Below are 24,537 nucleotides of genomic sequence, written 5' to 3'. Positions count from 1 at the left end.
TGGGGGGGGGCGGGAAGATTCTCGGCGCACGCGCTCTCGCCCCAGCCCGGCGGAGGAGTGGGGTCGGTGTGGCGCTAGTGCGCATGCGTGATGCTCGCCGTAGGGGCGGGGAGTGATGGTGGCGGGCGGGCAGTGCCGGTGCAGCGCAGCGCGCGCTCCCGGTGCCTGAGCGAGCGCGCTCCCGGTGCCTGAGCGCGCTCCCGGCCCGGCCGAGCGCCGCCTGCAGGTACCACTGAGCAGGGACGGGGAGGAAGAGAAAGAGGAGGAGGGCGAGGGCGGTTGAGCCGGGGCCTCGCGAGCGGCTCCGCCGGGGCCGCACCGGTCCCTCAAGCGAAGGTCCGTGGCGGGAAGTAACGCCACGGGCGGAGCCGCGTGGGTCCTGTCACCCGGCGGGGGGGGGGGGGGCTGCGCCCGACCTCTCCCGTGGGCTGCGGCCCGTTGCTCCCCACGCCGCGGGGAACTCGTGCTTGAAGGGGTAGGGGGTGTCTGGTAACCCCCGCGCCTCAGCCTGGCGGGGTGTCCTTCTGCCAGCGCCGCTCGCCTTAATGCTTTTTCTCTCCTTCGTCCCCAGATGAGCTAAGGACCGTTGGCCAGAGGGAAGTGAAAAGTGCTGAGGCGAGGCCCGGAACGGTGTGCCGGTGTCCCGGGGTGGCCCCTGACCGGAATCTCGCCGCCCAACCCCTCCTGAAAGGTTTGACCCCGCCACAGGTTCGCCCCATGTCAGCCATCGGCGAGCACTGGCCCAGCACTCCCAGCCTGACGGGCAGCCCGGCTCCTGGCCGCGGGCCCTTTGTGCTGGCCCTGCAGTGGTGTGGAAGGACAGCAAGATCAACGTGCTGCTCTCCTACCTGAGCTGGGCTTGGTGCCGGTGATAGCCCAGCGAGTGGAACAGCAGTCTCCATGCAGCCGCCCCAGAAGATGGAAGAGGAAAGAAGTATGCCTTAAAAAAAAAAAAAAAAAAAGGCTTTGTTTTGAGTGGTCACTAGGCACATGGTGTAAAACTTCTCTAGCAATCAGCAGTCCTCACTTAACCTCTTTTCCCAGTCAGCCAAATGAAATTTTTATGCCAGAATGAATAGGAATGTTTTTTCAGTTATAGCATAGAAAAGATTATTGAGTTATTTACAAGTATGGTATGTTTTCTGTTCTCTGTGTCATTAGTGGTGATAGTCAGAATCTTAGTATCTTCAATGTGGTTGAAGAATGCTGCCTTCTGCGTAGTGTTATTACAGTGGAGGTATCTTTATCTTACATCTGTTGAGAAATAGATATCTTTCTTTATCTTGCACCTGTTGAGAAACAGATTCAGTATTTTTTTTTTTACTTAAAAAAACCTTTATTTTTCCCTAAATAAATAAGTTTAGTTGCAGTACTGCTGTAGTGACAGCATTTATTTAACAGAAAAAAAAAAAAAAAAAGAAACATGAGCTAATAGGAACCAGGGATTATGTAGGCTCAGCTGAATATGCTGGAGAATATGGGTCATCTCATGACAGCTTCATCCTTCAGAGTTAATAAGAAATGATCTATGTAAAAAAAAGAAATCCTCCCACACCTTGTTTTATTGGACTGTTCTTCAGCTAGATCTTGACAAGACATGGGATGGCTGTTTGAAAGTGGGATGGCTATTTCACCACAACGCTTTCTCACACGGTGCTTCCGCTCATACCCACTGTGGTATAAAGCTTGAAAAACTAAGTAGCTAGAACCATTTTCATTTCCCACCTCATCTCTTATTTGTCCATTCTGTACCTCTTGCAGTGCTGTGCAAGTGCTTTAAAGTGGAAGACCTTACCATTTCCAGGGAGGAGAGGATTGAAGGTAGTATAAATTGGATTTATGGACGGAAAGGGGAAGGTAGTATATATTTGGCATCACTTCAGGAGTGAAAATGATAACCAGAAGACAATATTTTGCCTTTTATTGTATATGTATAAGATGTTAGTCAGCAGCACCACGGGTCCTTTATAGGAAACATGCACCCAAGTATTTAGCTGACGTAAGTAGCCCTGGCCTTGGCTTCTTGTTTCTTACTCTAGCATCATTCCCCAGCACAGTGCTGAAAAAAAGAGATACACAGCCACAAGGATATTAGAGAGGGAAAAGAAAATCCCTCCAGAGATAATGGTTTAGAACTATTGCCACCAGATGCCAGTCCGCAGCCTGAGTCATCAGCTGGTGAGATCATTTTGAATGCTGTCAAGGTAGATCCCCACTGTGTCTGTCCATTTCTTGTCCTGGCTGGGGTTGACAATAGCAGCATTAACACTGGAGAGATTAGTGATTTGGACATAAGTCTTTTTTGAAATTAAAATTATGCTGTGAACTTCATATAAAATCATTGCTTCTCCATGCAAAACCAAGGTTTTGCTGCTAGAGTTTTGGGGCACTCTATCATGAGGACTGGGGAAGCATTTGCAAGGTGAGTGAGTGGTTTGAGCACTACATGTAGTAGTATATGGTTTATTTCCTTTTGGCCTATGCAGGGTTAAAACTGATGACCCAGAAATGAAAAACTTGTGGTCTGTAACCCATCCTCTGAAGTAATATGTGCTCTCCAAACTTAATAAATGTATTGAAATAGCTGAAACCAGATAAGAGATAAGGGCAGCAGTTCTAATCTGCAGTGGTGGAATTTCATTCTAGAATTTCCAAATTTATCTTTTTAATCACAGATATTAAATATTCTTATTTCTTGATATTTAAAAATTGTGATCCTGTCGTGCACAGCAAAAGAATGGGAATGGCACAGGGCAGATGATGTCTTTTGGAGCAGTAGTGTAGGTTTCCAGAAAGTGGTGTGGGAATTTTTTGTAACAGGACTTTGACCTTTCCACGTTTTGTTTTAAATTTCTGTGAATATAAAGGCTCATTAAATGACGTTGAGAGTTACTACCAAATCAGTTGGTTTACAAGGTGAAGTGCTTTCAACGTTTCCTGTTAATGTTAAATATTATGCTCTTAGCTGCTGGTGACCTAAGCAACTGGGGACAAAAGATTGTTACTTTCTTCGCTGCCCTCATACTTTTGAGAGTAGCCACAGACTCTGTACTGCCATGTCATTATGTAGCTTCTGGTATTTTGGGCAACAAAAGTCATTCTATGCCAAGTCAAAAATTAAGATAATGCTTTTTTACTAGCCTTACAAGAACGCGATATTTCATGACTGCTGGAGAGGTGTTACCCTAGTACATTTATCCAGCTGAGATTTGCTGTCAGAAACTGGAATGTAAATCTAGTATGGTGACAGTGGACTCTATCTAGAAATGGAGTGGGAGAACAGATTTACTTATTCTTTTGTGCTTGGTCGTTGAAGAAGAGAAATGTTAACCATGAGAGAGAGCCTGGTCTCTTTCCTGACATCATCTGTTGACACACCGAACCATATTCAGTTTGCAGAGTCGTTGCCGAAGATGCACTGCTAATGTTTTAACAAGAGCTTTCATGAATAGCCTTGGTGCTGCAAAGGTACATACACTTGGGAAAGATTCTGAACCAGTAGCTTAAAAAAACCATTTATTTAAACAAAATGTTCTTTATAATTATTTCTAGTGGAGGAAGGAGGCACCATATAAGGGATGTGTTAATTACTGCAACTGATATCACTTGGTGAACAAAAATTATGAAACTACTTTTATCTGAAAATATTTTGAACATTTTTTTCCCTAGAAAACATACCAAAAATATTGATAGGACAGGATAGTCAGCTTGTGTAGCTAAAGGAGGTTACAGCTATAAAAAATTTTCCAAATAACTTTTTTTTTTTTTTATGTTCACTTAATTCAGTTGAAAATACTCTCCTGTGTCACTTTTGTGAGTCTCAGTGTTGATTAATTTATAGTGGGAGTAATTTGCTAGTGTTTAGAGAAAGGCTTCCCCGGTGCTCTTTGTAGACATGCTTGAAAAGTTGAAGGGAACATCATGGACCATCGGAAGCCACTCAAGTTCATCACTTGACTTCTGTTTCACTTTCATAATTAGATTTAGGAATAAAATCCTGAAGGTTTAAGCCTACAAAAGGAAACAGCTGTCCCGGCTGGTTTTTCAGAAGTACCTCCCAATGAAATGAGTGGGAGCATTTGAAAAGTCTACTAGGAGCTACTTGTTTTAGAATTCTTGAGATCTGTGCAGACTTGTAAATGGAAACTTCCATTTCAGGTGATTTGAAGATGTTTTGGACACAACTGGGAAGTAGAAGAGTGGACGTCATATTTGAGCAGGTGCAAAACGTGCTGCTGTTGCTAAAGCAAAAGATCAAGAATGGAACTGCTACAAACCAAGGTTTGAAATCCTTGCAAAGCTTGATCTGGACTGCAGGGGAGCTGTGGCCTTCTTTGTGTAGGGATGCATGGTATCTGCCACAATTCAGATATCTTTGAATTTAAATTACTTAGTTGGTGTTTTTAAGCACTTTGGAAAATATATCCACTATTAAAAAAAAAAAAAGACTAATCGTTTCAGATGCATTTTGCTATTTTCTCCTTTTGCCTGTATACGTTTTCAAACTGTGTGTGGCTCTTAAGCATGTGGAACTGAAATGTTTATTCTTGAGAAGTAATGAAGTACCTGCAGTGCCTTGTGTTTTGTTTATTGTCAGGAGTTTTAGTCTTTCAAGCTGATCTCAGTGAACTGAATGGTTTTGGGGTGGGATTATAATCACATAACTATTATTTCATGTTGGTGACCCCATTATAACTTGAAACATTAATATAAAAATGTGACAGCAATGCATTTAAGATTGTTCTTGATTTTCATGGAAATAAGTTTCCTCTATTGTACATCAAAATCAGAAGTCTGATAAACTTGGAGCAGTACACAGGTTTCTTTTTACTGCTTTATTTAAATCAGAAAAATTAGGGTTTTTTTTATTAAATCACCATGTAAATGTAATCTACGGATCTTATTGGTTTTTTTATGCAAGAAAATGTACAGTACTGTAAGATGCTTTTAAACTGGTATAACCACACCTTCTGCATTGTATTACTTGCTCTAAATTGATAGCGCAATATTTTGTGTATTTGAGCTCCCACATCTTGATTTTTATGACAAAATATTACAGCAGTGAATAGATAAAAGTTGAACTTGAAGCCCCAGATGACACAATCAATCTGTGACATAGTTAAATTTGAATTTTTCTGTGCTTTGTTCTGTAAAGATTTCAAACTAAAATATTAACATGGATTTTGCTGACATTTATCTGCCACCTTATAATACTTATTGCATGGGGTAAGAGGTTGAGACAGAAATGGACTCTTTGAGGTCTTACTATCTGAAGGGCCATTTCCACCAATTTAGGAGTAGCATCAATTTGGTCTGCCAAGATCTAGCCCGTAGCAGGAAGATGACTAGTCTGATGACAAAGTAAAGAGAGAAAGTTACACTAAGTCATGTTTGTGTACATTATTGCCACTGGAGGATACTGGTTTATGTGTGTTTGGAAACATTACACCAGCTTTCCAAAAGCTGGAGGATATTTGGTGCTGATTCACAACTACTAATAGGAGCTGTAATTTTACTGTCATTTGTAGGTGTGTCTTCAGGACTGGTGCAAAAGGTTTCAAAGAGTATCAGTTTTACAATGCTCTACATTAGCATACTAAGGAAAAAAGTGTCTCTGGACGACTTACACCTTGTTTTTCCTATTATTTATTGCCAGTATTATCATTATTTAAATTACACTTCATATTTGTTTTGTTTTGTTTTTTGCATAGAATACTGGCAGGCTTGGGCGCTGGTGAATGAAGCTAATCTAGGTGATCTCTTAACCGTCACAAATGGTATGTGCATTTCAATTGTATTTATTTGGTATGTGGATTTAATTTGTCTTGTTTTGCTCACCAGGAGCTTATTCCTCTTATTTGAAATCAATAAAATAGCTCTGAGGAGCCTGTTAGCATTACAAGGGAAAAAAAGTAATTATTAGTTTCCTCAGGTACTGGACTGTGGACTCTCACCTGGGTTTGCACTTTTGTGGTTTGGGTATATGGCTTGTACCAAGTGAAGAGAGTTTGAACTAGTAAGTCCTGATGAACCCGAGCTGGCTGCAAGCAGAGTCATCCTGTGCATGGCTCCACTAGGTATAATACGCTGGCATCCTTCTACCTCAAATAATGAAGAGAAATCTGTATATGTGTTTCATACATGTGTTGTCTGCATGCACGTTGAAAGCTACATGGAAGATTTTAATGTGCAAATCACCCAGTGACCTGTGAAAAAGGGTAAATCTTCATGATGCATTTTTGCCTCAAGTTTGTCAGTGTACACCTAAGTTTTTCCCCTTCAGGGAAAGGGAAGGAAAGAGAGAGGAGCAGGAGGGAAGGTGTGAGTGTGTGTCATGTGCCAGCTAGTTGCTCACTTGCACACCTGTATGCAAACACATGACTTAGTTATAAAAAGCAGCTTCTTTTTGTAGTAGGGTGCTTGCTAGCATGCTCTTTGTCAGCTGTAGTTCATAGCCGTGCATTTTTTTTAATATATTTTGACAATTATCTCTTTAGTAACTAAAGTTTAATTATAAATTGAAATGTGGATTGCTGAAGTTTTTGTGGCATTCATATTTTTTCAGTAAGTGACGTGTTTGATGGAGATAGCATACAGGAAACCAAACCCAAATTGCAGCGTCTTCTTGCAAATGACAACACTGCAAACTCCGTAGAAGGTTCTCACAGGTCAGTGTATTTAATAGTTTATTCCAGTTCCTTCTTTGCCATAGTCTTCAGTGCATTTGAGAGAGATTTTAATCTCTCTTTTGTATTTCTGAATTAAACCCAGTTTTGAATCCTTCCAGTTTTCAAAGTGAAAATATTTTTAACTTGACTCTCATGGAAAACCTGAGGTTTTGAGTAGATTTGTCTAGTTTTACCATGTAAGAACATTGCAGAATAAAACAGGCCCGTTAGGGTTGTGAATAAAGATCCACGAGTATTATCAAGGTTAGGACTTAACAGTATTTGAGTTCAGTTCTCAGGCTTTCACAGACTGTGCGGACTGTCAGGGACATGACTTATTCTATCTGTATTTAGCTTGGGGTACTGATTTAGAAGATGCAGGTAAAGATATCATTCCTTTTTTTTTTTTTTTTTTTTTTTTTTAATGTCCTTACAGTGTTTCAGTATGTAAGTTCTTTCTGGAAATAAGCTATTGCCTTTTTTTTTTTTTTTTTTTTTTTTTGTTAATGCCACTGAATAGGTCTTCATATAATGTTAGGACAGTAATACAATACAAACAGTGATTCAGTGAAACCTTTGACTTTCTAGCAATGTGCTGTTTCTTTTCTGTGCTAATAATATTGAACCACTAAAAAACTGAGCATTTAACTGGTTGTCTTAAGGTGCTGCTCTTTTTTTCTTTTTTTTTTTTTTCTTTTTTATTCCAAATAGCAAAAGGAAAGAGGTGGAAAGAACAAGTTCAGCGTGTAAAGAAGCATCTAGTAAAATTCAAGATTTACCTTTAAACCTGCAGTATCAGAACCACAAGTGCTCTAGTGCATGTCTTGCCAACAGATCAGTGGGTTCCTACAAGGGTGAAAATCCTCTTAAGATACCAATCCTGTTTCACTTTCAAAGACGCCATGCAAAAGCAGACTGCCTTTCAAAATCACTGGATGTGAATTATAAAGCTCCTTGTGGTCGAAGTCTGAGAAACTTCCAAGATGTGAAAAATTATTTGTTTGAAACAGAGTGCAATTTCTTATTCGTTGATCACTTCTCCTTCAACACATACGTACTGTTGGGCAGGAACACTGTAAATCCTGAACCCCTCGTGTTTGATTCTGATATTAGCAATGGAGCCGAGTCCATGCCCATTTCCTTCTGTAATGACCTTGACCGCGCGAGGTTACCTTATTTCAAATATAGGAGGGCATCCTGGCCACGTGGATATTATCTCAACAATTTCTCCAGCATGTTTGTTGATTCATGTGACTGCACGGATGGTTGCATTGATAGGTAGGTGGAAGAGTCTAATCCCAGACAAGTGGCACGTGATGCCTCAGTAGTAGGGGGTGGGGGGTGTAAGTGTGAAGGCACACGGTACCAAACTGCCCGATAACGAAGGACTGATGCTGCTGAAATATCTTTGGTAGTTGCCTTGTGCCGTGCTCAGTGTTGACTGACACCACTGTGTCTTTGTCTTCTCCAGAACTTGGGTGCTCCAACCCACCCAGCCTCTGTTATAGGGAAGGAAGTGATCAACAGGTGGATTATTGTGTTCCTTTCCCCTTTCTTTCCATATTGGCAGTGCTTCTCCTCCAGGCGGAGCTGGGAAGCAGATCTCTTGGTTTTAGGAAAGGAGTGGGGGAGGGAGAGTCTTGTCCCAGCAGTGGAAGACTGTTTTTGTGGCAGGAGGGGAAGGATCCTGCATGACAACTTCTGCTGCAGCTCCTGCTGTGGGATGATATCCTAGAGATGGGATGGGAAAGCCTGGAGAGATCAGATCATTTGGAACTTAGGTGGTTACTGAGGGAAGAGGAAGAAACATCCCCATTTTTAGCTTCCATATCCCATCCTTCCACTTGGCTAATCAGAAACTCAGAAACCATTTATGTTCTGAGCAGTTCAAATGGTGTTGCTTGTTGCTGTCTTTTTCTAAAGCCCAGTAACTCTGTGCTACATACTGCTCTGTGGGAACCTGCCACAGTTCACGTATGTGAGGTTGGTGATAATTTTGTCTGCTTTCTTGAAGGGTGTTTGTCTTTGACCTGATCTCTGCCTATAAGTGTTATTTGATGTTGAAGCCATTTTGTATTATTGGTAGCCAGGGCAGTTGCATGTGCTGGTGTGCAGTATAATTGCCCATGACCCAACAAAAGCTTGAAATCATGGCCTTGTATAATGAAGCTTCAGTAATTAAAGTTATTTAGTTCCAGCTGAGCAGTGGGGAACAGCAAGCACATAGCATGTTGCTTCTTTGCACTGAACTCTCCCAAGAGTTGCGATGCTTTTGACGTGCGATTTTTCAGATTCAGGATTTGGTCTGTTGCTGTCTGCACAAACGCTGTGGGTCTTTGGAGTTGTCATGACATAAGATGGTGAAGACCAGCATTATTACTTGAGTTCTTCACTCCGCAATGTGAAATTCTTCACTTTCTGGGGGCTAGAGTGGGAGGAGGGTAGCAAAGTAGTGGCCAACAGGCCGGGGTGCTGTGCCACGACGGGTGATTTTCATTCATTCGTTCAATCCGTTTGACAGTGTCCTGTTAATAATAAATTTCTGTTGTGCTTCAGCTGTTTGCATGTGCCTTTTAAGGAGCTTGACAGAAGAAGGAGCTTGGGATGGAGTAGAACATGATTATTGTAAAGCACACATAACCAGCCAAGAGGCAAAGAGAAGGTTAGGGTACCTGAAATCGCCTTGTGGAGTAAAAGGGGGCAGGAGAATATATATAAGTGTGTGTGCGTGTGTATAGTCAAGTACATTTTAAATTATTGAGACTTATGTTTGATTTAAACTGCCCCAAATACATTCTGAGATGTTTTACTGTTATTCTTTAGGTCAAAATGTGCGTGCCTACAGCTAACTGCAAGAGGCTGTAGTAAAATTTCTCTGTCTCCAAGTATTAAAACGTCCCGTGGATACAGTTACAAAAGACTGGAGGGACCTGTTCCTAGTGGGTAAGAAAGACCAAACTATAATTGTTGTTTTACTTGTTTGCTCTCATTTTACTCCTGTAGCATAAGTGCTACGGGACTGAAATAATTGCAGTTTCTAGATTACTGAAACCTTCTATTTTTGTCATAATTTTACTGACAGATCAGGATAACAAATATTTAATGTGACTTGAATAATAGGAGGAAAAAAAAAACACTTTTCTACTGCAGATACTACAATTTTCTCAGGTTAGTTCAAGGTCCGAGAAGCGTGTGCAGAGTAACATAGTGTTAGCTGGTGCAGGAGCTCAGGCCATATCTGGTCCAAGTCCTGGTTCATTGAGGCATGCCAAGGGGAGGAGGGAGAGGGGAAGGAAACCTGCCATGAGGGAAGGAGGTCTAGTGCAAGACCATCACAGTGTATATCAGCCAAAGAAGTGGGAAGCAGTAGCCACCCTTGTTCTTTGCCCTGCATTTTGTCCACCCATTTCCTCTGTAGGACCAGAGTCAGCTGGCTGCCGTTGCCAGACTTGGTTATGTGTGACTCTTCCAAGTGTCTCCAAAGCTGTCCCAGTACTGCAAGTGTTTGCCCTTTCTCTTATACAGCTCCCGTGGATTAATATGTGACCTGGGGAAGGTGCCAATAACCTCAGGTGTTTAGGAGAGGAATTGTGTAAGGTAGCTTTCTGCAGTAGCCAAGGGCTGAACACACAGGCTTAAGGAGCCCCTTTCAGTCCTTTATTGCTGTGTGATGTTAGTTTATGGTTGGCATGCAGAATTAAAGCTGCCAGTGAACCCGGAAGCAAATGCAAAAAGCAGAGTTATGAATTCTTTTAGAAGTATTTTGGTAAATCCTAAAACTCATGACAGCTACAGTGAGGTCCAGGCAGACAGGTTGTCTTTGCTAAAATCTGTTCCAGCATAGAATGAGGTGCTTCATAGAGGTTTCTGCTTCCGTGTGATTTAGTTCTATAAAATAAAAAGGTAGCATTTATTTTTCTTGTCTACTTATACCAAAATCTGGGTGACAGACTCTTAGAATTGATGAATCAGCAACCAAGAAAGTCATGAGCTTCAGAGCACTGCTGCACAATCAGTTTCACCCGGAGTCTATCTTTTCAGTCAGTTGCCTTATTAATGCTGAGGAGGGAAATGAATAATAGCAACTTTGTTTTGGTAATGCATTCTTTTATATTGTGTTTTGTTTTGCTTCCTCGACAGAATTTATGAGTGTAGTGTGTTGTGCAGGTGTGACAAGATGATGTGTCAGAACAGAGTTGTACAGCATGGCATTCAAGTCAGGTTGCAAGTGTTCAACACGGAGAAGAAAGGCTGGGGAGTGCGCTGCCTAGATGATATCGACAAGGGGACGTTTGTTTGTACTTACTCAGGTAACAGGAGGTGACCTGTGGAAGATGCATAGCATAATTCTTCTGTGACCTGTGCCCTGGAGTTTTTTTGAGAAACAAAGAGAGAAATACAAGGTTGGACGAGAATTGAGTCGATATAATCTTAACTTGCAAGGTGATCAAATGGACAGAAGAACCTTGAAGAACTCCGCAATCCAGTGGTGCCAGAGAAACAATCAGAACTTTCTGGAACAAAGCCTATCTCGGACTGTTGATTTTTCCCTCATGAGTTTGTGCATCCTGTGCCAGGGCTAGTTTTCTTTCAGTATTAAATGCATTCACATTTTGCTTTCCCAAATAATGTTCTTGTATTTTTTTTTTTAATGTAAATTTGAGCTGCAATAGTGTGTGTGACCCATCTTAGCAAACAGTTTAAAAAAAAATAATAATTTTTTTCTTCCAGGCAGATTGATGAGCAGAGCTGAAGTTCAAGTATTGGGAGATACTGGTCAAGAGCTAAAAGAGAAGAATGCTGTGAATGACAGAGGCCATGGATTTCTTTTCAAAAAAAGAAAACTTGACACTGATTGTTCAGACTCTGTGATTGAACTGGTGCAGACTGGCAAAAATGACATTCTTGAGAAGCAGGAATCTTTGTCTCCGACTGTGGATAATGAAAGTAAAACAACCTTGTAAGTTTACCAAAGCAAACTTAAGCATAACAAAGTTAATATTCTGCTATTCTAGAAAGTCCTTTGTAAAACTTAGAGTATAACTGAATGTCCTCAGCTGAGGGTGTTTTTTTTTTTCTTTCTCAACTTTTTTGTTAATTCCTGATTATTTCTTCTAGTGGGACAGAGTTTTTCCTCTATATTAATTTTACTTACTGTGTGTACCACTTGGCATTTTCTAGAAATCCAGTGAATTTTCTAGGTGTACTTGATCTGTTCAGGGCATTAAGCATTATGCTAATTTGAAAGAATTAATAAAAGATATTTGAGATAAATGATTTAAAGATACTTGGTAACACCAAAGGGTTTGATAATAAATTAGCTACTAACTGTCCTGTCCTTTACTCCCAGTCTCTAAGTCTGTTGTTCTTTGTAACAAAATCTGTTGTTCTTTGTAACATAACTTTTCCTGCTAGGAGTCTTAACCTTTCCTGCTAGGAATCTGACAACACTTTGCTTTTGCAGTGAATTATGCAAAAGTTCTGCTCCTGTTTTCATTTTACAGTTAGGAGCTCTTAGCCTATTAGGATTCCTAAAATAAAATTACTGCAAAATAACCATGTGGCTTTGTCAACAGCATGCTGTAGTCTTTTCAGAAGGAAGTTGGGAGCTTGTTTTCTTAAACTTTATTCCTTGCTCTGCCACAGTATTTTGTAAACATTCTCTTTGTACTACACATAAATGATTGCAAATTCTTGCTCTTTTCATAATAGATTATTGTGGATCTTTGAGAAGCACCGTGAAACTGCAAATGGAAACTTTTAAAAATACCTGCCAGTATATTCTCACTTGCATTTCAGTATCTTGGAAACCTAATGAATTTATAATTTTATAAATTACATCATTATCAGCAATCAGCTAGATTTTACTTCTACTAAGTGCTGTTACTAAAAATTGCAGGGCGGTGCAGTTTTAAAGTTGCATTTACTGTACTACTACCTGAAATCTCATCAATTTCCTTTCTTGAGAATAAAAATGTTTTGCATGTGGGCTGTGTGAAAAATATGACAGACAAAAAGACTTTGTTATTCTGCAATGACAAACCAGCTGAACTGAGAAACCTTTGAGAGGACATCCGTTTGTGAAGCTTGACATATCATTCAGCCAAGCAGATTGCCTTTAAAAGGACAAACAATGTAATCACATAATAATGTCACAACCTCTTGTGGCTACTGCACTTTTTGAACTTACAGGGGGGTTTAAATCTTAAGAAAACCTTAAAGAGTAGCATTTATTGCCATTATCAGTAGCCCAGAGAAGTACCGTGAGGTTTTTTGTGGCAAGTAAACACATATAAATTTTTTTCATTTAAAGTTTTCTTGAATAAGAGATGTTACTTATTGCTAAACATTATACAGATACTAAGATTAGTTTTGAAACTGGTGTTTTTGACTGCACTCTGCACGTAATCCAAATGAATGTGATTTTAGATGTTTTAAATGTATATGCCATATACTGCTTCCCATCCTTCCTCAACCTTCTCATGTGAAGCATTGAGGCTCTTTTGTGGGAAAGTATTTTCTGTATCTGTGATATATTGCCTGTCTCCCCCTCTGGCTCTGTGTCTGTCCCTTGTCCCTGCAACATCTTTGCTTTCCTATCTGAAAGCTGCTGTCAAAACTGATGAAAGTGGTATCAAGAAAAAGGCAAAACTCTGTCTGTAGGTGCTGTATTTTGGTATGGTCTGATACGCTAATAGTAAAACAACAGAATTTGTTTCTCAGCAGGAGAACTGGGAAAGGATGGAGAAGCAGCTGCTGATCTCTCAAAAAAGCACGAACAACTGTTTTTTTACAAATACTATTAAGAACTTAACCTAAGGTCCTCAATTCTAAAAGGCAAAATAGTCACAGAACTTCAGGCTCTGGTGTAGACTGTTCTTCATGAACTAGAGACTGTTAGAGAAAAGTGTATGTTTTGAGAGTTACTTGAGGGTCTTTCTTTTATAATTTCCTTTTGACTTTTCCATACAGGGTTCATCCAAGGAATTTAAGTATTGCAACTGTGAGAAGGCCTGGAACTAGAACGATTGTTTTTCATAAACACCAGCTAAAAATGGTAATAATAATAAGTGGCTTTAATGGATACATGTTTCATTGTGCTGAATATGTATGTTAATTTTGACCTTTTCATCTTACACATTTAATTGGTTCTAATGATCTTTCTTCATGAGATTGTGTCACACTGTGAGCTAAGCTGCTGTGCTGGAAGCTGTTCCCCATCCCTTCTGCGTTATCAGTCCTTCAGCATGGTCCCTGAGCCCAGCACTAACTACTCCCACAGCCTTCCCTTCTCTGCCCTTCACTTGCACTCCAGCCTTGAGAGTCTTAAGAAATCATTCTCCTCCTCCACCCGCTGTTGTAACTAACTGCAGGATTAGGGGGTCAGAGTGATTATGCTTTTGTGATGTCTCCCCAAAGAATGACGTGGCGGGGAGAGAAGAAAATCTGGGGAGTTGGATGCAGTTTTCTCATGCAGTGGCACAGTTGGGAGAATTTGATCTGACCTGGGTATGAAGCATTGCCTGCCAATCCATACAAAGGAGGGAAACTGGGGTAAACTTACTCTGTAGTATTCATTGCACTTAAGAAATGCATATGGGGTTTTCATGCTAACATTTGGCAGTGCTGTCCATTCTGGAGTGCCCATAACTGTTTGCCTTTTTTGTGGTGGGAGAGGAGAAATCTTGCTAGATCTGTTCATTTTACTGAAACTGTGTAAAAAGCATGTTTGGGCTTTGATTCAGCAACTTACACAAATATGTTGAAATTCTGGTGAAATTGTTGGGGTTTAAGCACTTAAATGTTTTATTGAGTGGGGAGCTCCTTCCAGGTTATTCTGAAGGGCAATTTGAAATTAAGATAAATGTTGTGTTGCAGTAAATGTCTGAACTTTTGAAACTCAGCCATCGCCATGCATTCTAGTAGGTTTGAAACTTCAGCTTTAGAGTCCTAAGGGCCACTTGCTATCCTGTGTTGACCCAGAGTTGCATCACAGCTTTTTCATTATCTTTTATTCTGTTTAAAGGAAATTGATACGTGGGTGCACAGCGCCAGCTCAGATGAAGATTGTGGTTCTCAGATTCATCAGTCGAGCAAAACAAAACTAACCAGTGGAACAAAGAAAGGAAAAGAAAGTAGGTTTGCAGAGCTATAAATACTGCACTTTTAATACAGTTGTGCCCCATCAGGTGATAAGACTTAAAATGTAGAAGGTGGTCTTTGGATGTGGGCAGGCCTATTCTCAGAGTAGAATGATGTTGTCCTCCTAATGCTTAGGCTGTTTTAAGAGAGCTCAGCAGTACAGAAATTAGTGCTGCCCTGCATAATACAGTGTTTTAACTGGTACAGGGCAATCTTTTGCCTACAGAGTTGATCTTGGGACATCCTGACAGCAGCTTTTCAAATACAGTGCAATTGTGGGAAAGTCAGTCTTGCAGATCTTACTGTGTCCCACCCAATACATGTTCCAGTTGTTAACAAAAATTAAACAAGATATAATGCAAGGGTAAAGGGGCCTCAAGTTGGAGAGGTGGTGTGAAACTGATGCTATTTGCACATGCATCTTGTTTCTGTCTTAATTACAGTTTGTGATTCTCCCCGGAATTCAGGTGGAGAATGATGATAAAATGCTATGTGGTAGAAGTCAGTCTGGAATGGGATTTGAAAAGAATGAGAAACTATGTCAGTCACAGGAGACTTGAGCAAGTGCTTTAGGCACCACAGCAGGAAACAGTCATTTGTGGGTGGATGGATGGGAGGCATGGGAAAAGACAGTTGTGTTATAGACTTGTTAACTAGCAAGGAAGCTGCATACATTTTGAAGAATGAAGGGTGGGTGGCTAAGAGTTCAGGAACAAACAAGGGAAAGGCTCTGGCCTTAAACTGACGTTGAAAAATAACTTATGTGTTCATTGACAGAATCCACTCAGCAGCAGAAAGAAAAACATCCGATGGAAATTGGACAGACTGAGCCCGCTGATGTGGACAGTGCAGAATGCAAGAGTCTGTCTCTGCAGGGTGTTGACTGTGGCAAGTTGGGTGTGCTGGATGACACGTGTGTTGTGAGGCCATCCCAAAATGTACCACTAAGAGCTGACTGCAAAGAGGAAAAGCACAGGCAGGCAAAACAAGACACATTTTGTGAGGAGACTGATGGTGACAGCACACTTCGGAAGAATGCGAATGAAAAGATTTATGTACTGGATGCCACAAAAGAAGGAAATGTGGGTCGTTTTCTTAACGTAAGTAAAAAGTTGCACGTGTTCTCTTAGTTGTCTTAGCTTAAATAACTAAATTATGTATTTGCATAAATGGGAAGGCTTTTGTGCATAAACCATATATGTGGTGGTTGCATGCCGAGGCAGGCTGCGTGGTGCTCCCTGCACTCTGAAGGGACAGAACAGCAGATTGGGTCACACCAGCTGTTAGTGCCTTCATAAAATGATGCATGCTACGTACTAGCTGTAGTTTTTGGCATCCTGAGTGAAATGTTCCCCAGTAACGAGTGACATCTTTCTCCTGAGTTTTTGAACAGCCTTTTTGGGAAGTCCAGAGAACAAATGGGACATTTTGTTGAACCACAAGCTTTCTCCCAGCCTCATTTTTTGTTCCTCAACCATTGTAATTTCTAGCTTGTGCTGATTTAGAATAACTGTTGTGATATTGTAGGAAATTTCTCTACCATTTAATCATAGCTTCAGAAAGTGGTCTGTCATAATGTGTACATATCTGCTAAATATGTCTCAATTTTGACTTGCCAAGAAATAGTAATGAATTACCAAATACCTCCAACTAAGACAAATGGTTCATAGACACATCTGCATGTACTCTGCAAGTAACTTATTTCTCTTCATTGGCATGAATATGTATCTTGCAGCAAAATCCTTGCCTATGTTTAAGCTGTTCTTCACTGCAGAGATAATATGTTCTTAAGATCAGTGGTGCATCTTGCTGAAACCTTTCTTTTGCATCCGTGAGCATACAAATATTCCTACATGTACCTGAATGACCTTTCACATCTCATATCTCTCTGCCAATGCACACAATCATTTAATCAATTGCTTTCTCCCTAGCACTGCTCTCCTGGCTGACAGCGAGATATGTCTGTCACATATTGATAATTTGTGGTGCATCCTGAATCTAAGGTGAATTCTCACCACACATTTCTGGGGGACAGCTTGGTAAAAGAACTTCGTTTTCCTCATCAAAAATACATCCATAATACAACGCAAAGCATACTTTAAAGATACATAGTTACTGCAAAAATAAGTGGCAGTAGCATTGAGTAATAGAGATTCTGTGCAGGCTGGAGAAGGGAAGGAAGAAACCACCCTTACTAGTGACAGATGTCTGACGAAATATGTTCTTCAGCCAGCAATGAGGTGTTTTGCTGTTTCTAATTCAAATACTCTGTTTTACAGCACAGCTGCTGCCCAAATCTCTTTGCACAGAGTGTGTTTGTAGAGACTCACAACAGAAGTTTCCCATGGGTGGCATTCTTCACAAACAGGTGAATTTTTGGAAGTTTAATGTTGTTCATTCAAGACACTTAGTGCTTAGTTGTTAGGAAATGATTATGCTAAGGGGTGGCAAATTCTTAGATCATGAAATCATAGAACTACCCTTCTTATTAATTACTTCTTAATGTGCACTGAAGACTGAAGGCATACAGCTGTTGATTATCACTAAATGAGTTTTTCTTCAGTTTTGCACTGAAATGTAAAGTGGAGAAGCGTAATTTTGATGCGTCCATTTCAGTGATAATCTTCAGTGGGATGATAGGTTTAACTCAGCATGCTCATTTTGAAAGCCAAGATTCACCGATCCCAGTGTTGTCCCTCAAGGAATGGCCTTGAATCAAGGAATGGATCTGGGTCCCGGAGGGCAGGATGGGACCCTACAGGGTCTTAAGGATGAGACACTTTGTGGGCCAAACAACCTGGCTCCAGGCCTTCTTCTGACAGTTATCAAAATAAGCAGGACTTTGTGTAGCCCTATGTGTCATGAGGAGGTGGGACTAGGATACTCAGAAGTAAAAGCTTCTTCTGAAAGCAAAAGATATGGGTCTTCCCTTAGTGGATGACAGAAAGGGAGGTACAGAGAGCTGGTGTCACTGAGACACAAGAAGGTGGCAGCTGAACCCAGGAGAGGAAGAATTAATTGTATAAATGAAGCCAGCTGATGCACATGACAGCAGGAGTACCAGCTGAGAACTTAAAATAGAGAGGAGAGGATTTGTTCGGGACAAACCAACCCCAGGGAACACTGATACTCTGTGGAGCCTTGCAACCCTGGTCCATACAGACACAGATGCTGTGGATTGCACTGTGAGGAGGGCTTCCAAGAGTGGAAGGAGCACAGAGGGAAATACTGGGAGAAACACAGAAAAATTGTCCAAGCAGCCAGGGATCAAGTTTGAAAGGCCAAAGCCTTGATAGAATTAAATCTGGTCAGGGATGTCAAAGGCAGCAAGAAAAGCTTCTGTAAGTACATTGGTTATAAAAGGAGATAGGAAGAATGTGGGCCCTCTCCAAAGGAAACGGGGGACCTGGTTACCCGGCATATGGAGAAGGCTGAGGTACTCAACATCTTTTTTGACTCAGTCTTCAGTGGCAAGGGCTTCAGCCACACCACCCAAGTTGCAGAAGGCAAAGGCAGGGACTGGGAGAATGAAGAACCGCCCCAGGTACAAGAAGATCAGGTTTGAGATCATCTAAGGAACATGAAGGTGCACAAGTCCATGGGACCCGATGAAATGCATCTGTGGGTCCTGAGGGAACTGGCAGATGAAGTGGCTAAGCTGCTATCCATCATGGTTGAGAAGTCGTGGCAGTCCAGAGAAGTTCCCACTGAGTGGAAAAGGGGAAACATAACCCCCGTTTTTAAAAAGGGAAAAAAGGAAGACCCGGGGAACTACAGGCCGTCAGTCTCACCTCCGTGCCCGGCAAGATCATGGAGTGAATCCTCCTGGACAATATGCTAGGGCACATGGAAAATAAGGAGGTGACTGGCGACAGCCAACATGGCTTCACTGAGGGGAAATAGTGCCTGACAAGTTTAGTGGTCTTCTATGATGGTGTTACAGCGTCGGTGGGTAAGGGAAGACCAAGTGACTTCATCTACCTGGCCTTGTGCAAAGCATTTGACACTGTCCCACACGACATCCTTGTCTGTAAATTGTAGACACGTGGGTTTGATGGATGGACCACTCGGTGGGTAAGGAATCGGCTGGATGGTCGCACTCAAAGAGTTGTGGTCAACGGCTCGATGTCCAAGTGGAGAGCAGTGACGAGTGGTGCTCCTCAGGGGTTGGTGTTGGGGCCAGTGCTGTTTAACATCTTTGTTGGAGACATGGACGGTGGGATCGATGCACCCTCAGCAAGTTTGCCGATGACACCGAGCTGTGTGGTGCAGTGACACGCTGAGGGCAGGGATGGCATCCAGGGGGACCTGGGCAGGCTGGAGAGGGGGGCCCGTGCGAACCTCATGGAGTTCAACAAGGCCAAGGGCAAAGTCCTGCCCGGGGGTCGGGGCAACCCCCAGCACAAATACAGGCTGGGCAAAGGATGGATTGAGAGCAGCCCTGCGGAGAAGGACTTGGGGATATTGGTGGATGGAAGACTGACTATGAGCCAGCAATGTGCACTTGCAGCCCAGAAAGCCAACCGTGTCCTGGGATCCATCAAGAGAAGTGTGGCCAGCATGCTGAGGGAGGTGATTCTCCCCTCTGCTCCGCTCTTGTGAGACCCCACCCAGAGTGCTGTGTCCAGCTCGGGGGCCCCCAACATCAGAAGGACATGGACCTGCTGGAGTAGGTCCAGAGGAAGATCACAAAGATGATCAGGAGGCTGGAGCACCTCCCTTATGAGGCCAGGCTGAGAGAGTTGGGGTTGTTCATCCTGGAGAAGAGAAGGCTCTGGGGAGACCTTATAGCAGCCTTCCAGTGCTTAAAGGGGGCTACAGGGAAGATGGGGAGGGACTCTATCAGGGAGTGCAGGGATAGGGTGAGCGGTAACAGTTTTAAACTGAAAGAGGGTAGATTTAGATTAGATATTAGGAAGTTCTTCACTGTGAGGCTGTTGAATCACTGGCACAGGTTTCGCAGAGCAGCTGTGGCTGCCCCCTCCCTGGAAGGGTTCAAGGCCAGGCTGGACAGGGCTTTGAGCAACCTGGTCTGGTGGAAGGTGTCCCTGCCCATGGCAGGGGGGTTGGAACTAGGTGGTCTTTAAGGTCCCTTCCAGCCCAAACCATTCTATGATCCTCTGAACTGTGAAGACAATATTTTGTAATATGTCAGAAAAAAATATTTTGTTTTAGCTAGAGTCTTTCTTGCTCAGGTACTTGGTAAAGAAGTGTGTAGTGGGGACTGAGGCCAGTGGAGAGAGGTAATAATGGTCAACAGAAGACAATTAGGAAAGAAGATTTTTGAGGGAATGTTGCCCTGACTGGCCCTCTTGCTTTCTGGAAATCACCCCTTTACTTTTCTACGTTAAGGACTGCATCTGGTTCATCATGCTTAACTGTGTATCTTCCATGAACTTGTCCAGTCACCTTTTTATTTGTTTTATATTTCTGGCCTCCAGAACAATCCCAAGGTAGCAAGTTGTGGATTGCATTTATGTGCTGTTTGAAAAGTCCCCATCTTGTTTGTTCTCAGCCTGCTGCCTGGTTAATTCACTTGATGTCCCTTATATCGTACTGAGTAAGAAATATCAGAATTGCTCTCTTCTTTGTAATACTCATATTTTATTGTATTTTCCCTCAGTTGTCCTTCAGTATCTTAGTCTCAGGTGTTTAATTTGGCATTCATTTTGGGCAATGAATTTCCTACTCTAGAAATTTTTTCTCTTTCATGTACTGTCAGAGCAGCTGGTTCATGGGGAACACGTGTTTGATTTTGAGTCTTAGGCTTTGTGTACATAGTTGTGTACAACTGCATTAAAACACAGCTTATCAGACCAAAGATGTTAGTCCTCATCACCAGTGTATCTAGAGATCTGTTCAAACCTCAGTAATGCACCATACATAGTAAAAATAACAAAACTGTCTGTGTTCTCATTTAGTTGTTTTCACTTACGTGTGTTTTCTGGGGTTTTTTGGGTTTGATTTTTCTTTCCCAGAATTAGCCTTGAAGTTAGAACAGGTTGTTTAGACTATGAACCTATCACTTGATAATTTATTTTCTCATAGTTGAGAAAAGGGTATTTTTTGCTCTCCAGAGCTCTCCCGGGCAAAGCAGCGTGCCTGTGCCAGAGACTCCTTATATCTCTTGATTCTCTCCCAACAAGCTGCCTGTGTGATGGTCCCTTCCCCCTACGATTTTGGGGTTTGCATGTGAGTCATTGTTGACATACTGTAAGCACAGTACTGTTTCACTTAGTTCAAACGAATTGACCGAGTGTTTTAATTTCTTAGGCATGTGAAAGCTGGAACCGAGCTCACGTGGGATTATGGTTATGAAGCTGGAAGCATGCCAGAGACAGAGATTTCCTGTCAGTGTGGAGTTCAGAAGTGCAGGAAAAAAACCCTATAGGCAGAGCTTTCCTACTGTCAACACTTCATGTACCTGGAGATTTACCTGGAAGTGACTGCTACACAGTGAATAGTCCACTTAAGTCTGTGGTGCTAATTACATTCAACTAAAATGCCTTTAACATGATTGTCTTTTAAATTTACATGTAAATGTTACATTTGTAGCCTGCAGAATTAGAACTGTTTGTCATAAGAGCAGGCATCAAACTTTTCCTAGATAATTTCTGTGCTCCTAGTCTTTACCCCTGCCTTTTCTCATTCGCAAGCACAGTCCACGGTGCACTGGAAGAACTTCTGCTTCTGTGCCATCTGCAGCAGAGACATGACTGATGCAGAGCAATGGGTAGTTGATGTTTTCTGTGTCCTTCCACGATGCTGAGGTAGCAAAACTGAGCTTTCTGAAACTCATTACGAATGCAAGTCTGCCTGTTTGGGGGCTAAGAATTATTAAAATATAACTAAGCCTGATGGATCCAGTGGGACAGATAGTCTTGAGCAGAAATTAGATTAATCAGAACAGTTTTGCAGAGCTGTGTTTGTGCTACAAAGTGAGCTGGGCAAGTCCTGCTGCTGCAGGAGAGAAATTACTGTTTTTTGTCGGGTTGCATCCCCCTCCACGTTTGCGACACACCAAGTGATCCTTGAGAAAGCAAGCGTGCCTCGTTTCAGTGCCATACTGTGAGGTGTGGGACAGGTGGGCCACAAGTCCTTGCTGTGTGATTTGCTGGTAAGAGGTAAACAAGCTACATTAGATGACACTGAGTGCAGATGCAGGAGGCAGCTCTGAAATGGAGCAAGGGATGGGTGTACACGTGTGTGGCTTTTGAATATGCTGGAGCCTTGTGCAAAGAAGGTGGTGTCACCGAGAGACAACTTAGACCACTTGAAGAACCACCACCAAAAGTATCAGCAAACGCAGCTTTATTGAAGTAAGATGTTGTGAAAGCGAGACCTAAAGTTCGATGGCAAGGTTCACCCTACTACTTACTGCAGAAGATGTAATAATGATTCAGAGCTACCAATAGAAATTCTTAGTTCACTATAACACAAGGTTATGTGCGATATCAGTCACTTACCAAAGATCTGCAGCTGGTAAGAGGTCTCTCAGCCTCGAGGAGTAACCTTGAGAGGCGTCCCAGCTCGAGGGGAGCTCACGGCCTGCAGCCAGCTGCTTAGCAGGGACAGCTCAAAGGTGGCTCACACCAACCGTCCTATTTATGGAGTAAAGTGCTTGGCTCAGAGTCGCATTACCTACGATGGAAAAGGTAAGCATGAGACTCCTTGTACCCGCAACTTTCTTTGTTCCTTGATAAAAGAGTCTTGGAAGAACCACCTGCTATTCATGTGTTGATTGTGTGATTGGTGTTCCAGTTTCCAAGCCCATACGCATCGATGCTCACCGTGTCACCCTGTTCCTGGGTGGGTTTTCAGAGAACAGGTTGAAACTAGAATTTCTGGCTCCATTAAGGCAAGGCCTTTCTTTCCTTTGGAGACTAAACCAGTCACTAGTTTGGTCAAGGAGTCGAGTGCATCCATCAGTGTGGATTTGAAGCTGACCCTGCAGTTCACCTTACCTTCGCTTCCTGAATTTGTGGGAGGCAGTGCCTGGCAGATTGTGCAGAATTGTCTGTTGGTATTTGCTCAGGTATTTGCAGATTTTTGTCATTGGACTTCATGCTTTACAGAGTAGAGAGAAGTACTATTTGCAAGAGCTAGGAATGATTTAAGCAATTGTACAGGAGACTGAAACATGCCTGTGAATGAATGCCATGGCCACAGAGTAGAGATTTCAAGCCTACGGCTATACTGCAAAATGAAAAGAAAGCAGGAACCAGTTCTCAGCCCTGAGTACAAGAGGCAACGAATACCTTATGTCCACATGGCTTAGGGTTAGTCCTCTTTTAATTTGGTTTTATCTGTTGTGTAACTGAACAAACGTGGTACCTGTGGTCCAAAGCTGTTTTTTGAATTTGTTTTGGATGCCTCAAGCTTAAAAAACATGGGGTTGTGCTGCAACACCCCGTGCTCTCAAATTCCTCGAGTCTCGGCATGCATGAGGAGTTTAAGCCTGTTAAAAATAGACCTTTAACAGACCTGTGAGCCATTCTGCTTACAATGAAACCTCAGCTTTTCTCTCCCACAGCTTGCTTTGATAGCTTGACATACCCATCAAGCAACACCCCCCCTCAGCTTTTGTCCCCGTCATTGCACTACAGGTTTATGTGCGGTTTCATCATGCATCCTCCAGGTTAAACGCAGAACAGGGTTACCTCCAATGTTGGTGCAGTACAACATTGGTGCAAACCCCTTCAAAGGGTCAGAGCCACCTATTCTTGCCGTGATCAGCGCCCTCCCACCCTTCTGTCCCTGAGGATCACCACAATGTTATCAGCAGTCAGTGTTTGGTTCGGCTGCTTCTTGCTTCATTGAAGATCTGTCTCTTCTCAGAGGGAATACGCCTTAGGATAACGTTGTGCAGCGTAAAAACCCCCAGAAACGTGCCAAACTGTGTGGCAAGCCCACTGGTAACCCATCTCTGGTGTAAGCCTTTGAAATAAGTGAAGGTGCAGAAAATATTTGTCTCTTAAGTTCAACTTGAATGTGGAAAAGCAGGTGGGAATGTCATTAAAGCCTCAAGGGGGAAAAGAAAGTACATCTTATTGCTGTTGATTGTTTCCCAGATCAGTGCTAGGAATTACGGTACTGGGCTGGTGAGGAAAAGCTTTAATTCTTGCTGCAGAAAACAGACTTGATGTTTCAAAAGATAAAGCACACACTTGCTCTGTGTGGTCTGCAGCTCTCTGAGAGCCTGCTGTCAGCATGGGCTTTACAGCAGGTATGTGTACGAGGGGGTTTTTTTTTGCCTAGCTGTGTTAATCAGGTCTATCTTCAGGCTGGTGTCTCTTCATTTTCCTCTTCCACGTGAGGATATGCTAGGTACAGTGTTTGCAACCCAGCTTCTCATCCCCTCGCAGTCTGATGCTTTCGCTGCTTGTGAATCCGACGTGCCAGACCGGAGGTCACAACCTATGCTTGCAAATTTACCTTACAAGGCACGCCTTCCACCTGTTTTTGTAATTTTATTAGAATGGGTTCTGCTGAAGGTGGCTGGCAAATACCCTCCGCAGATAACGGTTGTGCCAGTTCAATAGACATTGTGAGAGTGCTCATCTGAACTTGCTCGCTGCTCAGCTGTCGGGTCCTCTGCTTGCCTTTGCACAGCTCAGGGACGGGTGTATTTCTGAACGTGGCCCATCGTGCCAACTGTGCTTTAGCAGAGTATCGTCTGGAAGAAGCGAGCACAAGCACCGATGGAAGAATAGGTGGAAATGTTCTA

The 24,537-nt window shown here is 42.5% G+C and overlaps 1 protein-coding gene across 5 annotated transcripts; it reads left to right on the top strand.

Moving 5' to 3' along the window:
- The first annotated feature begins 108 nt into the window (after positions 1-108).
- Positions 109-22,529, top strand: SETDB2 (SET domain bifurcated histone lysine methyltransferase 2). Of its 5 annotated transcripts, none has more exons than XM_042806039.1 (15): positions 109-226; positions 572-934; positions 1,762-1,821; positions 4,159-4,281; positions 5,712-5,777; positions 6,566-6,668; positions 7,380-7,946; positions 9,492-9,611; positions 10,836-10,978; positions 11,400-11,628; positions 13,641-13,725; positions 14,695-14,803; positions 15,588-15,910; positions 17,090-17,178; positions 21,084-22,529. In XM_042806039.1, the coding sequence occupies exons 2-15, from the start codon at positions 901-903 to the stop codon at positions 21,199-21,201; spliced, it is 2,169 nt and encodes a 722-aa protein (XP_042661973.1). In that variant the 5' UTR covers positions 109-226; positions 572-900; the 3' UTR covers positions 21,202-22,529. The 5 variants fall into 5 exon arrangements, with proteins under 5 accessions (XP_042661973.1, XP_042661969.1, XP_042661974.1 ...); XM_042806035.1 differs by having other exon boundaries at positions 10,809-10,978; XM_042806036.1 differs by lacking the exon at positions 109-226 and adding an exon at positions 237-336 and having other exon boundaries at positions 10,809-10,978.
- Positions 22,530-24,537: the final 2,008 nt, after the last annotated feature.

Source organism: Tyto alba, unplaced genomic scaffold (genome assembly GCF_018691265.1).
Source record: "Tyto alba isolate M040663 unplaced genomic scaffold, T.alba_DEE_v4.0 Super-Scaffold_45, whole genome shotgun sequence".
Classification (NCBI taxonomy): domain Eukaryota; kingdom Metazoa; phylum Chordata; class Aves; order Strigiformes; family Tytonidae; genus Tyto; species Tyto alba.
The sequence above is the reverse complement of the archived record's forward strand: the minus strand, read 5'-3'. Positions and strand labels throughout refer to the sequence as shown.

Bases quoted from the DNA above. Each gene is read 5' to 3' on its own strand.
- SETDB2 (XM_042806035.1), top strand. From the start codon at position 901: ATGCAGCCGCCCCAGAAGATGGAAGAGGAAAGAA. The intron at 9,612-10,808 runs GTAAGAAAGACC...CTTCCTCGACAG, and splicing joins GAGGGACCTGTTCCTAGTGG to AATTTATGAGTGTAGTGTGT. The intron at 11,629-13,640 runs GTAAGTTTACCA...TTTTCCATACAG, and splicing joins AATGAAAGTAAAACAACCTT to GGTTCATCCAAGGAATTTAA.